Source organism: Agelaius tricolor, unplaced genomic scaffold, assembly GCF_023055355.1.
Source record: "Agelaius tricolor isolate 1412-34295 unplaced genomic scaffold, bAgeTri1.0.p SCAF_1, whole genome shotgun sequence".
Classification (NCBI taxonomy): domain Eukaryota; kingdom Metazoa; phylum Chordata; class Aves; order Passeriformes; family Icteridae; genus Agelaius; species Agelaius tricolor.
In genome coordinates, this window is record NW_027269261.1 from 4,155,067 (window position 1) to 4,170,191 (window position 15,125).

Genomic DNA, 15,125 nt, shown 5'->3' on the forward strand with positions numbered 1-15,125 from the left:
TCTGTAATTCATCTTTCTGACCCAGTTCATACGAAACGCTGCTCGCATTGGCAGGGTCTCCTCTGACAGAAGGCATGTCAGCAAGAGCTTTTGCTCAGTCTCACTCCACTGGCCACAGCAGAAGTGAGTACCAAAGCTATTGTCCTGGTAACTGCTGCTCTTGCTGTAATGCTCAACACTTGCTTTTAGGAAAAGAACAATCTAGTTCCTTTATGTGCAGCAAATAACAAGGGGGAATTCACAAACAGTGTTATTAGACAGTCTTGTAGTTAGTTCACAGATGACAGCTGGAAACAGATAAATGTTTTGTTAGCTAAACAGGAAAAGGAGCTGAATTGAAATACTAAGTTCAAATTTTCTTTGAAAGGGAGTATTGCACTGACACCCTTTTAAGAGTTTAAACATAGGGAAAATCTTAGGAATGGCTATTAAATGTAAAAATCAAGATAAATACTTGGTTTATTTCTGATCACATCAGTTGGCCTGCCACAGTAACATTCTTCCTGCCTGTTCCATTGATTGAAGAGTAACAAGAAGCTGTAGGCTAGTCCCTCCTCAGGTGGATCCCAGTATTAAATGGGACACTTTCACCAAATGTTTCACCTTTTAAGTACTGTCTGTGCAGTCCTTGAAGGAAAGTGTTTGGTAGGCATGGCTAGAAATGGTCAATAGCTGTTCTTGCAATGAACATTGTGCCTGACAGGAAATTCTGATGCATTTGACACTGGTACCCATACAGGATATTCTTTGTCTGCTGTCTCTGTACTAATTTCTTGCTATTTGCCACAATGTCTGGGATCTGTAAAAATATCTTATATGGACAACACCAACTTTCCCCAAGTTCCTACTGTTTTCTTTTTAATTTTTCACTCAAAATACCCTAATTTTGAGGTTACTTACCATTTTCTCAGGAAGTTCCCTTAAAGTTGATGGGGAATTTTGGACACGTCAGAGCAGACACTGTAGCAGGGAAGAAATCTTGAGAATTGTTGTGGAATTTTCAGTTCTTTATTAATGTTACAGAGGGATTTCCCCTTCTTTCCACTCCTGTGGAACAAAAAGTAACTTTTAGTCTGCTGTATTAGTGGCACCTTTAGGAATTCATAGCCATACTTAAAAAGGCTCAGTGCCCTTTCTCTTTATTGCCCCATCTTGATAGAGAATAGGGTTTGATAGGGAAATGGGATCCTCTGGGAGCAAACAGGACAAGGAAGGTGGCTGTCCTTGTCATTGGCTTGCAGTTTCCACCAGACATTGTCCTATCAAGCCAGCCCATAATCAGAGCATTCCAGTGTTGGCTGTGGTTTCATAACCCTGCTGTGGATCCCAAGCATCCACGCTTGCTCCCTGTTTTTCCCTGTTCTGAGGTCCCATCAGGCAAAGGCTGTTAACCCAGCAGTGCTGGCTGGGAGGCAGAGCCAGCAGCGTCACCTCTTCCTCTGCTCGTGTGTGAGAGGAAGAGAAAACCACTGCGTCTTGCATCAGCCAGAAAGGGAAGCTTGGTTGTCATCTACTCCCCAAACTGTCCCCTCCCTTGGCTCGCTGCGGGCAGGGCTGACCAGAAATGATTTGACAAACCCTGACAAGGTAAGTGGGGCTCTACATGGTCACACTGTCCTGCTGTCTGCAGATTCAAGGCATCAGGCTTTTTCTGGCCGTTCTTTTTCAATTTTTATTTTGCAATAGCAGGTACAGGAAATGATGCCACGAGCGAAAAAAAGTTCACTGAGAAGATGAAGTAACTCTGTAATTTGTGGATCTGGGATCTAGGCACAGATCATTTATAATTTCCATGTATTCTGTGTAGAGTCTTTGTGGCACATGGAAGATGCTAAAGAAAGGAGATGGGGGTGCTTTACCTGTACAAGAACCAACATGGCTCTTCTAACAACAAGGTAATCTCTAAATCTGTTTGTTCAGAAGCAGTAGATCACACCCTGTATTAAATACTGATAGTGCTGTTCCAGAAAATGAGATGTGAAGGAGCATTATTGTCCTCTATGCATTTTTTCAATTTATAAAAAGAATATTTTTTTAGTTCCAAAATATTCCTGAATGTACATTCTTAGAATAGTTAGAATTCAGTTTTATAATAATGTTTCTTATCTGTTTCTGGGTCAGCTAACTTCAGTTCTCAACTTCTTCAGCTTCTGGGATTGACCACTGTAAGTGCAGTCATCAAACTTTCTTTTAGGAGCCTTCTCAGGTAAGAAGTGCTAAAACAATGCAGCCAAATATATCACAAGCTACAGGTTACAGTAATGCAGTCCTGTAGAGCTGTGACTTCTAAGTATTTCCTAGAACAATACTCCTGGGACTCCTGACAGCTATGCTGAAAATGAAAGCCTTCCGTATTCAGTTCAGGATCAGAGAAATAACTGGGAAGACAAACATTTAAATTCATTTTAAGGGTTGTCTGTCAAACAAGGGCTGAGCAATCAAAGGCTGACAGTTTCCTGTCCTAGGGCGAGCTGTCTCACCTCACTGAGGTGGCTGCAGTCCAGGTTCTTCTGGCTCTGACTCCAGTGCAAACATCTGCCCTGGCAGCGGTTCATCCTGCCCGGTGTCTGTGTGTACCTGAACAGAGGTAAATGTTCTCACACTGGGTGCAACAAAGTGGGAGCTACTTGGAAGAAACTTCAGTTTCTTCAAAGGTTTTCAGGGTTCTTAGTCTTGGGAGGGGAAAAAAAAAGAAAACAAAACCCAACCCAAAGCAAAACCGAAAACAAAACTCCTCTGACTGCGTCTGGATACTGTCTCTGAAATTTTATCTTGTACCAATCTCCAGTTCAAATAGGGAACTGTAAATCAGTCGATGTAAACCAGCTGACAGTACATTTCATAGCTAAAATGTAGCACTCTTTGTGCAGGAGCAGCGATCAACAGCAATGCTGAGCACACAAGCCAACTGCATGATGTGGATGGAAGCAAAAACATCTAAAACCATTTAATTCAATTTTTAATGCTAGGGAATCTCAGTATAAAATGGTTTCTGTGAGCCAGCTGCTGTTACTACTACATGGGCTATCAACTTCTACTGGCTGGGCTCTAATTCCTAGAAATTGCTTGCTGCCAAAGTCATTACTGCCTAATTAGAGCCCAGGAGAAACAAGGGGATGAGCCAGGGAAGTTCGGTGGCACTGTGGGCACAGTCGCATGTTTACAGACTGCTGCCAGCCCGGGGAGCGCAGCGGTTGGCTGGGCAGGCTTGTACAAAAATGCTTTTGTGGCTGCCTTTAAGGGCTGGGAATTTATTGGCAGCTATTTCACCCATGGATCACCAGGTTCTTATTCAGAACCAAGACTGCAGAGTTTTCCTTTGCCCTTCCTTATTTCTTTTGTTTCACAGGAGGGCTGAGTTCACTCTAGGGATCTGTGAGAAAGCAAAGTCATTTAACTATGCAACACTGTCTAAATTTTAAAAAAAGTCCTTAGAATGCAAAAGACAGACTAATATTACAAGGTCCATAATTTATATTTTTCTAATCTGTTACTTAGGCATTCTGGGAAACAAGTCATGATGGGAATTGGGGTTTTTCCCAATGTTGGACATTAGGGAAAATGTATATCTGGTATTGGGGTTAAGGAAAACCTTATCTGTTTAGCTGTTACTTGATTTTGTTTTTTTTAAAAGCACTTAATTTCAGTCACTTCTATTGCAATGTTTTGCAGGATTTGTTTTTTGTTTTGGTTTGGTTTTTTAATTAGGTGTGCAAAATGAAAGATATGCTGCTGCAATTTATTTTCTACCACACAGAAGAGAAGCTGGATTTAGTTTGAGATTTTGTAAAATGCTTTGCAAATGAAGCACATAATGTATTAAGCAGATATATCCATGCTTATTAATGCAGGACTGAATACTGAAAGCACAAGAAGCAGGAGAAGGCTCAGGGAAGGGACAATGATCAGGCCAGCACACTGCTTGTCATCCTCTGATTCCCCACAAAACCTTTCCAGAAAGTTGGATTTTACCTTAATATGGCTGTGTCTGGATTCCACCTTCTGAGGAGAGAACCTGCCCTGCTTCTGGATTCCACTTCCTGAGGGTAAGTTTTTCTCCTCACAGGCACCTTTATTCTTAAAAAGGGAAATGGAAGAACATCTCAGTCCTGCACTGAGTTTTTCCCTCATGGGCCCCTTTTTTTCCCCAAAGGAGAATGAAAGACTATCTTTTCCTCCCACACTTTTCCCCTCATGGATACCTTTACTCCCTAAACGGGCAATGGAAAGTCATCTCTCTCCCACACCGAGCTTTTCCCTCACGGCTTTATTCCCTGAGAGGGGAATGGAAGAGCATCTCCTTCCCACCCTTCTCCCCTCATGGGCATCTTTATTCCACATGAGGGGAATGCAAGAGGATCTTCCTCCCTCCCGTGCTGTTTTCCCCTTACGGGCACCTTTACTCCTCCAGGGGGAATGGAAGAGCCTCTCCCTCCAGTGCTTTTTTCCTCACGGGCACCTTTATTCTCCTAAAGGAAATGGAGAATATCCCTCCCGTGCCAAATTTTTTCCCTCGCCGGCACCTTTATTCCCCAAGGCGGGAATGGAAGAGCATTTCCCTCCCTCACAGGTACCTTCATTTCCTAAAGGGGAAAGGTAGAGCATCTCCTTCCTGCCCTTCTCCCCTCATGGGCACCTTCATTCCCCAAGAGGTGACTGGAAGAGTCTCTCCCTCCCGTGCTTTTTCCTTCCCTCACGCACACTTTTATTGCCCCAAAAGGGTAATGGGAGAGCATCTCCCTCCTTCCCTCCTTCACGTGCTTTTCCCTTTATGGGCCCGTTTATTCTCCTAAGGGAAAAGGAGAATATCCCTCCTGCGCTGAATTTTCCCCTCACGGGCAGCTTTATTCCCTAGGGGAGGAATGGAAGAGCATCTGCCTCCCTCACACACTTTTCCCCTCACGGGCACCCTCACCATAGGGAAGAGCATCTCGTTCCCGCCCTTTTCCCCTCACAGGCACCTTCAGTGATTGGAAGAGCCTCTCTCTCCCTCTCTCACGTGCTTTTTCCCTTACGGGCACTTTTATTCTTCTGGGCTGAGATTTCCCCTCGCGGGCATCTTTATTCCTCAAAGGAGAATGAAAGAGCATCTTTCCCTCCTACACTTTTTGCCTCACGGGCACCTTTATTCTCCTAAGGGAAATGGAGAATATCCCTCCCGCGCTGAGTTTTCCCCTCACGGGCATCTTTATTCCACAAGAGGGGAATGGAAGAGCATCTCCCTCACGGGCACCTCTATTTCCCCAAAAGGGGGAATGAAAGAGCATTGTCATGCCTCAGGGGCACCTTTATTCCCGGAGCAGGGAAGGGACGAGGCTCTCTCCCCCTCGCCGCACCGAAGGCTGAGCGGAGCCCGCAGCCGCATCGCGCGCGCGCACGCCGGGCGCGAGTCCTGCAGCGGTTTGGCCGCGGCCCCGCCCCTTTCTAATCGCGCCGCCATCCCCGAGCGGCGGCGGAGGGATATACCCGGCTCCGGGCGGAGGGATCCGCACGCTGGAGCCGGCGGCCGGGCAGGGAGGGCGGGAGGCAGGCAGGGAGGGAAGGAGGACGAGGCGAGCGATGCGGCGCGGCCGCGCTGGCTGAGGCGAGGTGGCCCCGCAGTTCGGGAGGACGGGGGGTGGGGAGCGGAGCGCAGCTGGTGCCGCGGGAGAGGCGGCGGAGCGGCTGGAGAACAGCTGGGGAGGGGTCGGGGGGCGCTCCGGGAGCGGCGAGGGGAGAGCGGAGCCTGAGGGGAGCGGCCAGCGCGGGGGAAGGGCGAGGCTGCGGGGCCGGGCGGCGTGTGCCGGTCCTGCCGCTCTCTGGCGCCGTAGTTGAGTGGAAAAGGGAAGGGATAGAAAAGGGAACTGATTTAAAATAGCCCCCGATCCCTCCGGGGGCCGGTTCCCTGTCGGTGCCATTGCGGGGGGGCAGCGGGGCTCTGGTGCAGCCGCAGCCCGGGGGGCTTGGCTGCGAGAGGGGCGGGGGTCGCTGCCCTCGCTGCTCCGCTCGCCCGGGCTCGGGGCTTTTTTTGTGGGGAAGGGGCAGGATGAGCTCGCGGAGTTTCGCTGGAATTTCTCCTTCCTTTCTGAGGCGCTGCCGCTGCTGAAGCAGATTTTTCCTTCCTCTCTTTTTTTTTTTTTGTCTGATGCAGAATCCCAGTAGCTAGGCAGCCTCCCTCTTTTCTTTCCTTCCTTCCTTCCACCTCTTCGCTATGTAGGAAGGGAGAGGCATCAATGGAAAGGCTGAAATACGCGTAGATGGACTTTCGGATGCATTTTTTCTTGAAAGAAGATAAATCCCGCTTGCCAGTGCACTGACTTTTGTTGGTGTTGCATCGCTTGGTAAAAATGGGGTTCACTCACTCCAGCTGAATCCTTGGAGCATTCCAGAGAGTTGCTGCAGTGAAGGACTTATCTTGATTTTTTGCATCGGAGGAGCTGCATTGATGTTAACCATTTTTTGGTAAAATGGAGAACGAGATCTTCACACCCCTTCTGGAGCAGTTCATGTCGAGCCCTCTTGTCACCTGGGTAAGCGTTCATTTTCCCCTCACACGTTCCTGCTTTGATTTGCTCATTGTTCGAGAAGAGCCTTGCGGCAGGGGAGCGAGGTGGACTCGGTGTCACGGTGCTGCTGCTGCTTCTGTTCCAGGTGAAGACGTTCGGACCGCTGGCTGGAGGAAATGGGACCAACCTGGAGGAATATGTGGCGCTGGTGGATGGAGTGTATCTCAACGAAGTCATGCTGCAAATGTGAGTGTGGGCAAGCGCTGCCTTGGGGTAATTTTTTGCTGGTTTGTTTCTCTTGTCTTTTTTTGCCGCCTTATGAAAAATCCTTTCCCCCTCTCCCCTTATTGACCTTGGTAAATTACTTTCATTTGTGCGCGACCCGGTCATGTGGTGAGTTAAGAGGAGACTTGGGATCGTGGCAGGTCCCAGCTCCACACAGCTGAATGTCCGAGCAATGGATTTGCAGGATGTATAGTGTGATACAGGCTGAATCATCATTGTAGAACTTACTGGAAAACGGGATGACTGGAAATAGTTTCCCAGATTTCCACTGAGAGGCATAAAAAAGGTTCATCCTGCTGTAAGTCAGGCTCATAAAGAAAATTTTGAATAAATTTGCTTGGCTAATAAGGTTCTAATCCATATCTTGGTGCACGTGACATGCAACTTAAGGATGGCATGCAACTCACACAGGGCTGTTCACGAGCAAAAGGACTGCCCTTAAACTCCTTCATTTTCCAGGCTTCCTAATTAGACTAGATCACAGTTGAGCAGTAAAGCTGATGCTTTAATTGTGGGTGTAGAGTGTTTTCTGGCTACAGCCAGCAGAAGAAATGTTTTTACATGGGGTTGTAAACTGTTTATTGAAAACTCTGCTTGTCAGAAAAAATCCTTTACAGTGGCTCTCTGTTAATCATAATTTTGACTGGAATGTTGCCCACTACTGTCATGCTGGAGAGTAACACTTGTCAGGTGTCTAGTGATATAATCATAAAAGTGTTACTAGTGCAAAAATTTCTGCATACTTTTTTTTTTTTTGATATTTCGAGTCTCTGCAGAGAAATCCATCCATTTTCTGTATAGGTATGAAAAGCTGTGGGTTATGGCCGGCTGGGTACATCCATCAGTGTGTGAGCAGCTTGTGTTGGCAGCTGTTCCTCAGGAGCCCTGCTCAGGGATGGGTATCCTCCTGCTCTGTTCATAGCTTTTATTCATGTTTAGTGCTTTAAAAGTTATTCCCCTTGGTGTTCAGCTTGTGTAACTAGTCTGTGTCAAAAGAGCAACACTTTACCACATTTAAGTGTGAATTCACAGCCTTTTGAAACCAGTATTTCCTTTGTCACCTACTTCTGTACAACTAAGACACCCCAGTATTCACTTCTAGTATTCACTCTAATGTTGAAAAACATGGAAAACTTGGTGGAATGGAACTCCTTGAAAAAAAAATAAATCTGAGTGCAATCTGGCACACTTTAATAAGGATTTTAAGTGATGCATTTCACTGAAGAATAGTATTTTTATTTTATGACTTCTTTATTTTTTTCCTTGGGTTGCATAAAGTAAGTAGATTGTCAGCTGTGGCCATACATTTGATATGTAGAACTTGTATGGGATAAAAAAGTTTGACAGCTGGAAGGCAAATTTAGCACTGGAACAATGTGATTTTGAAGAATATAGTCTTGAACTTTTTCCATTCAGTTTTTTAATGCTGAGTATAAATCAATGCATGTATGTAAAATGGAAAACTGGAGAAGGAACATTCCCATGCCTAAGGCACTGTGTGTTGGATTTGGCTGTGACTTTGTGCATCCTTGACCCCATGCCATGATCCCTGTGCTTAGGGAGCATTGGGTGTGTATGTGTAAAAAATACACATTGGAGATGTAAATTAAAAAAAAAAATTAGTTTGCTATTGAGGACAGTGAAAACAGTGACATGTGGAAAAGCATTGATGTACAAATGAAATTAATTTTAGAAATATGTCACTACACTGGAAGGTCTTGTGGGAGCTGAGATGTAGCATGGCTGGTTACTGCTTAGAATTGCCTCTTAGAACTCTGCTCGTATTTTGGGAAAGTTCAGTTTGTTTTGGGTTTTGTGCCAGGATTGAAATAGGGGAAAAACTGTTTCATGTTTTGCACTGTGGTCCTGTCTGTGGTGAAGTCACTGTGGAAACCTGTGTTAACTTTTAGCCCTGTTCATTTTGAATATCCACCTATTAAGCAAATGTCTTCCTTTGCAAAAACACTTCCAAGATGCAGCTCTAACTAATCATCAATACAGATTATTAACAGTGTTTTCTGGTTTTATTTCTCTTTTATTTTCCTTTTATTCTTTACTAACATTTATTGAGGAAATGTGGCAGAAAAATTTGTGTCATGTGACTTCAAAAGAAGGGTGGTTTTCGTCAGAATGTTGGGCTTGGGGAAGTTTTTTTGGTTGTTTGGTTTGTTGTTTTTTTTTTTTTTAAAGCTCAGTGACTTCACTTGAGAACTAAAGGTCTGTGGTTAGGAACTATGGCAGTAGGGGCTGTTAGAGGTCCTGTGGTCCTGCTGTATATATACTTTAATTCTTACTTTTTTCTTGCCAGATGTTGAAAAAACAAATTCTGTGACCATAAAAGTGAGTGTTAATATTGGATTAGGCATGGATTGTAAACAGTTACACAGTTAAAAAAAAAAAAAAAGTGGCTTTGTTAGTTAGAGAAGGTTTTTTGTTCAGTTAGAAAAGAGTTAATCCTGCCCTTCATCATCTGCAAGTGAGGGTCCAGCATTTGGTTCTGCTTGTGCTTGCTTGGATCAACTTTATTTTCAACAATTGAAATGATTCAGACAGGGGAGAGAGGTGTCAGTGTTGGAATCATTGCAGGATGCTGATGGTGCTGAGATTTATCAGCACTGAGTTCATTAATACCTCATCCACGAGAGAATTCACTGCATTTCTTGTGTGATTTTTACCTTGGGGTGTTTTGGGACATGGGAAGAATCGCCCAGATTCTGTTCAGTGACCAGTTACATCTGAAGGGCTCTTCTTGCTGGAGATGCTACAGACCAATTGCTATTATTTTGTTGAATTTTGTTTTTAATTAAGGAGATCCCCAGTGTTTATAATATTAGCTCCTAACTTGAGAGAATGTCTCTAATTTCCTGTTTAAATTTAGGTCCCGTGCTTCAGAAGTATCGGGTTACTTACCTTCTGCTGGGATCACTCAGTATCTGATTCCTGTGCATAGAAACCCATCTGTCTTTCTAAATCTGAGCCTTTATCTTTGTGCTCTTTGATACAAAAAGGGGGTCATGCATCTTGGAAATAAATCAGAGCACCAGAGATGGCTGCACTGGTGTTCTGCCATGGCAGGGAGGTGGAGGAGCATGCCAGGAATGCTTCATACCTTCACTGCACCTCTGTCCTAGTGCTTCTAATTTATATTTATGAAGTGCTCCTAGGCTGGAGGGGAGTCTGTTGTGTGTGGTACTGAAATCAGGGAACCAGTATCCTTCAGTGGATTAGTCACCTGTTGCACACCCAATTACAATTGCAGTAAAATAATCCTCAGTTGTCCTGGAGATATTTTTCCAGATCCTGATTAACATCACCTTAGGTTTTTTTTAATAGTCTTAGCTCTGTACTGTTCATAAACTCCTCTGTTCCAACACACCCCACAGTATTTTTACAGAAACACTCATTTTCTGTGTGGTGTTTATTTCCATTTTTGATAGGTCTTGTTCTCTGATACTTGCTCACTGAATTCCAATAGGATTGGGTAAGAAACGATGAAAGTCTTTGAGTATGAGCTGTGGTTCCCAAACTGACAAGAGTCTTGCTGGGTTCTTTGAATAAAAAGAGACAGCTGCAAGTACTTACAAGATTGGGGCTTTCATTACATTTACCACCACCATTAATATTTGGTCAAGCAACAAAGACTTGAAGCAGGCTTTTAGCTTTAATTGTTTTATATTACTGTGCTTTGTATTTGTGGAAATAAATCTGGTCTAAAGGAAGTATTGGACCCAGACTGTATGCAGGGTTGGTAATGTACAGAACCAAACTCTGGAACTGAATTAATTTAATCTTCTGTCTGGAAAACCTGACAGCTTTCATCCCAGTGTGCCTTTTGTAACTTTGGTCTTCATTACATAAATTAAGTGATACTTTCCATATCAGTCTTTGCTTCCAGACATGCTGAAAACTACTTCAAAGATGCAGTCTTTCATTCTTCTCCTGGGTTTTTCCCTTTTACCATTCTCCCACTGTTTTTTGGTGACTAAATCCACTCGCAGGCCTTTCACACCATCAGATTTTCCAGGTGGACTGGCTGCCTGGTGGTGTGTGCCTAGAATGTGGACAGCTTCCTTGGCTGCTGTTTGCAGCTCTCAGCCCTCACTTGTGTGCTTTTTTCCAAGCACTTCAGCTTGCCAGCCCATACTCCTGGCTTGCCTATATCTTCCCCTGAAAACTGGACTCTGTCTCCAGTGCTGGAGCCAGCTGCCAGGCTCTGTGAAAGAGTGCAGCCACTCAATCCATTAACTCCTTCTTGGGAAAGAGCAGCTTCAGCCAGGCCTGCCTGGCTGGGGGAATGGAAAAGAGCTTTGAGGAAAAGGAAATCAGTGGCTTTGGTAGAAGAAGTAGGAGTGTGTATTTTAGAAAAAGGTCAGATATTATTTACAGATAATATTATTATCCACACCTTTATCACTTCATGGTGTAGATTCACACTTCCCAGATGTGCTCTGTCAGGTTTTCCACAGGTGCAAGGTGTCCCTTGGACTTTGGGAGAGTTGTTGCTCCCAAGGGTAGTTCTGCAGCAGCAGGGCTGAGATTTTTCTTCAGGAAAGCTGAATTTGTAACAGTCCCTTTTTTTGTACAGAAGCAAATTCTTTAATAAGTGGTGCAGCACAATGTGCACCAGGACTGTTGAAATTAAACCCTTTTGATTAGAAAGGGGAAATGCAGTTCTTAGTGTAATGATGAATAATTTCAGATGGGACCATCAGCCTGCAGTGAGCTCTGAGGTGGGCACAGGCTGATCCCTGCACCTGTGGGGTGCTTGGGTTTTTGATAGATAGAGGGAAAATGCATGGCTTGAGCATGGCATGCTTGAAGTGCTTGATCTTGGCCTGTCTCTGTTTTACTAATTTTGGTTATGCTTTTGTACCCTTTTCCACAGCTGATGTCCACTTTCCTTCATCCTGGCTACCCTGATTTATTTCTGAGCAGGAAACTACTCTGTGGTTCGCTCTTGTTCTGTGCAAAGTTTTCGATATTAGGAATTAAATCATCTTACTTTCCTTTACACATCCACATCCACTTCTGTCCTCTCTCCTTCATGTGCCATCTTGGTTATCTTTCTTGGACTCTGTCTCCTTATTTCTTTTGGTAGCCTGCTACTGACCCCATCCTTACTCTAGCCTAGTACCTTGGGCCAGGGAATAAAAACTGAATTTACAACTATTTTTTAATACATACAGAGAATTCTGCTAAGCCTGTCAACCTATTCCATAAATAGCCATCTTAGATGTAATATCAAAATAACTTGTCTCAGCATTGAAAGCATTCTGGCAAGGAAAGAACATACATTCACTATGGCTTTGCAGTTCCTTTTTCAGAGAATTTTGCATTTTGTATTCTACATGCTGTTTCAGAGCACTCCATGACAATAAGAGCAGCAGTAAAATCCAGTTTTAAGTTAGCTACAGCCACATGATCAGCTTGTACCCTTTGGTGGCCAGGCTGTGCTGCTTCAGCTTTCATGGGGATGCTGGTTTCATGCTCTGGGGATCTCTCCACCACCACAAACCTTTGCAAAGTATTGCTGTGCTCTGATCTTCCTTTTGAAAACAAACCTAGTTAACTGAATTTGGGTGCTAAATCAAGCTCACCTTATCTTCCACCAAATTTGAGATTTACTTCTAGATTTTCCTCATTTGTTTCTTCTGTTAAGAAGGGACTTGTGGGTTTTGTGTTTGTTCATATGTTCTTATTTTTGTTTCCTCCTTTTTCCCTAAGCTAAATAGCAATTTGTTGCCTTCCTTGTCTTTTGTAATGCACCACTTTTCCCAAGGTAGTAATTATTTAGGGATCAAGACATGTTTCCAAGATGCTGCTTTGTTAGAGCACGTGACTCCAGTGGTCAAAGATTATTTGGGAATAACTGTGGGAGAGTGTCTGTGTTTGTTTGCTTTGTTTGAGAGTCCAGCCTTTATCCTGAAGATGCTGCAGAGGCAGTTGTTGTTGAGCACTGTTTGCAAAATGCCTCCCTTTTGTTTAATGGGGTTCATTGAAACAAGGCTACTGCTTTGACAAAAATGGCCTGATGTTGTATTTTGGGATGGGAAAGTGTAAGGGATGAACCCACAAATGGTGTCTGTTGTATTCCTGGCCACTGGGTGAATCTCTGTGTTGCACATTTAGGGACACTCCCCTACTTGCTTTCTTTCCTACAGTGACAGAAGACAGTCCACTTGGGTTTATTACAGAATTTTATCTTGGTTTAAGCTTCAGGGAAATATTTGCTCTAGTTTTTCTCTGTGTGGTATCTTTGTTTTTCTTAAATAAGCCCCTAAGCAAAAAGTGTCTGCTGGAATTTTCTGGTAGCTTGGGAATTCACTTGCTGTACATTTGGAGTATTGTGTGTGCTGGGCAAAACCAGGATACAGAGACTGGGAGATGCATGAGAGAATGCAGGCAAATGGCACATTGTCACTAGTCTAACAGTGGGTGTAGAGAAACATGAAAATATGTATTTTATTATTAATCAAAACCTGTGTTTTATTATGAACCAGTTACTTACAGAGGGTTTATTTCCCTTCATAAGAAAGGAAGTTACCTACAGTCATGGCATTCCAACAAAAAGTATTTCATGGAAATCTGTGTGGTGCTGTTTTTACAACTGGAGATCTTTCTAGTCCATAAAACTGCAATATTTGTGTAGCTTTGGTGCCATCAGTACACATCAGTATTTCCTGTAGTTGTTAATGCTGAGTACTGAGGTGTTTACCTGTGGTCAGACTATTTGTGACACTGAAGTGAGAACTAATTTTTTTGAGAATTCGTAGCTTCAGCCAAGTTTAAAGTCAAGAGCAAAGTGAGTGAACATTTTTCCAAGTCTTTCAAAGGAGAAATAATTTTTGCTAGTGCTGTGATTATCAAATAAAGCAAAGTACATACTGCTGTGCTGCTGTTAGTTAGGATACAAGAAAATAAACTTGTCCTTACAAACTCTTCTTAAAAGTTTTTTTTCAGCTTAAAAAAAAAAAAAAACTGCATAGATGTGTATTGCTTTTAAATCCTACATAGGAATTTTCCCTAATGTTAACATTTTAAATGTGGCAGTGGCTGTGTGTGAAGCTGGGGGTGGCGATGTTTGGATGTTTGCACAGTGCCCGTGGTCAGTTGCTTTGAGGTGTTAATCACAAAGCCAAGCAGTTCTCATCTGCTCTGTTTTTTGGTACTGAACTGAATAGGTCTTGAAAATTTGGACTCATTTCAGAAGTAAAAAAATGTTGGCTCTGAGAGGGAAAATAACAGGCAGTGCTTGAAGCAGAAGTCAGAACTTCAGACTTCAATATCCTCAGTATTTTGCTTCTGGGGCATGTCAATCTTGTTGCCTTCCTGACCTTTGTGTGGTGCAAGTTCTACAGCAGTTCAATTCTCCCTTTTCAAATGATATTTCCTGCTAAACCTTCTGTAGTTAAAAAAATCCTTCAAAACCAACCAAGCAAACCAACAAAGATGTTCCTTGAAAGATATTTAGATTTGTGGGGTAGAGTGTGTTTGTCAGATTTTCTGACAAAGTATGTTTTTCCTCACTAAAACTATTTTGTTTGTTGATGTTTCTTCTGGGAATTCTCCAATTTTTAATACCTGGGTGTGTTTATTTTGTGTTAAGTGCTCTGTGCTGCTCTGAATCCTGTGGATTTTCCTTCCTGTGAGTGACACTTGTTAATTTGGTGGCAGCCAGATTACCTTTTGCCAGCTGTGTCATTCATTGATTTGTTGTGAGGAGCTCACCCAGGTTACTTGGTGTGCTCAGCAGTGACTCACTAGGTTCAACTTTTGGCAGAAAGCTTTATTTGTACTTACTACCTTTTAGTGTGATAGGAAAAGAATAGTCAAGGTGAAACAATAGTAATGAAGTTATTTCATACTATTTGATGAAATATCTCATAAAAGGAGCAGTTCAGAGCATGGATGGCCTTAAAGACAGTGGTTGCTGTATGAAGTTGGAGCTGAGGGTCTGTCACAGACATCTTTTATGAACAATCCTTTCCTTAGGATTTTTCCTCCTGAGAAGCTGAGAGGCCTCAGGAACAAACTGTAACCAATGGTTCTCTGCTGCTGTGGAATGCAACAGGTGCATCTGGGATTGGTCTCATGTGGTTGTTTCTAATTAATGGCCAATCACAGTCAGCTGGCTCAGACTCTCTGTCCGAGACACAAGCCTTTGTTATCATTCCTTCTTTTTCTATTCTTAGGATTTCATCAGAAGGCTGGCTTTCTTGTATTCTTCTGGTATAGTTTTAATAGAATATATATCATAAAATAATAAATCAGCCTTCTGAAGCATGGAGTCAGATCCTCATCTCTTCCCTCATCTCAGACTCCTGGGAACACGGTCACAAGGGTCCAAGGTTTTGG

General features: G+C 43.4%; 1 protein-coding gene across 20 annotated transcripts in view; it reads left to right on the top strand.

Annotated features, from left to right (window-relative positions):
- The first annotated feature begins 5,479 nt into the window (after positions 1-5,479).
- The window catches only part of CCDC88A (coiled-coil domain containing 88A), a 71,023-nt gene continuing 61,377 nt past the window's right edge, over positions 5,480-15,125 (top strand). For 9 of the 20 annotated variants that reach the window (XM_071447711.1, XM_071447790.1, XM_071447878.1 and 6 more), the window contains exons 1-3: positions 5,481-5,589; positions 6,131-6,509; positions 6,631-6,731. In XM_071447711.1, the coding sequence (XP_071303812.1) occupies positions 6,447-6,509; positions 6,631-6,731 (164 nt within the window). In that variant the 5' untranslated portion in view covers positions 5,481-5,589; positions 6,131-6,446. Of the gene's footprint in view, positions 5,618-5,719; positions 6,510-6,630; positions 6,732-15,125 lie in introns of those variants that run through there. The other 11 variants (XM_071447130.1, XM_071446715.1, XM_071447301.1 and 8 more) reach the window with 4 other exon arrangements.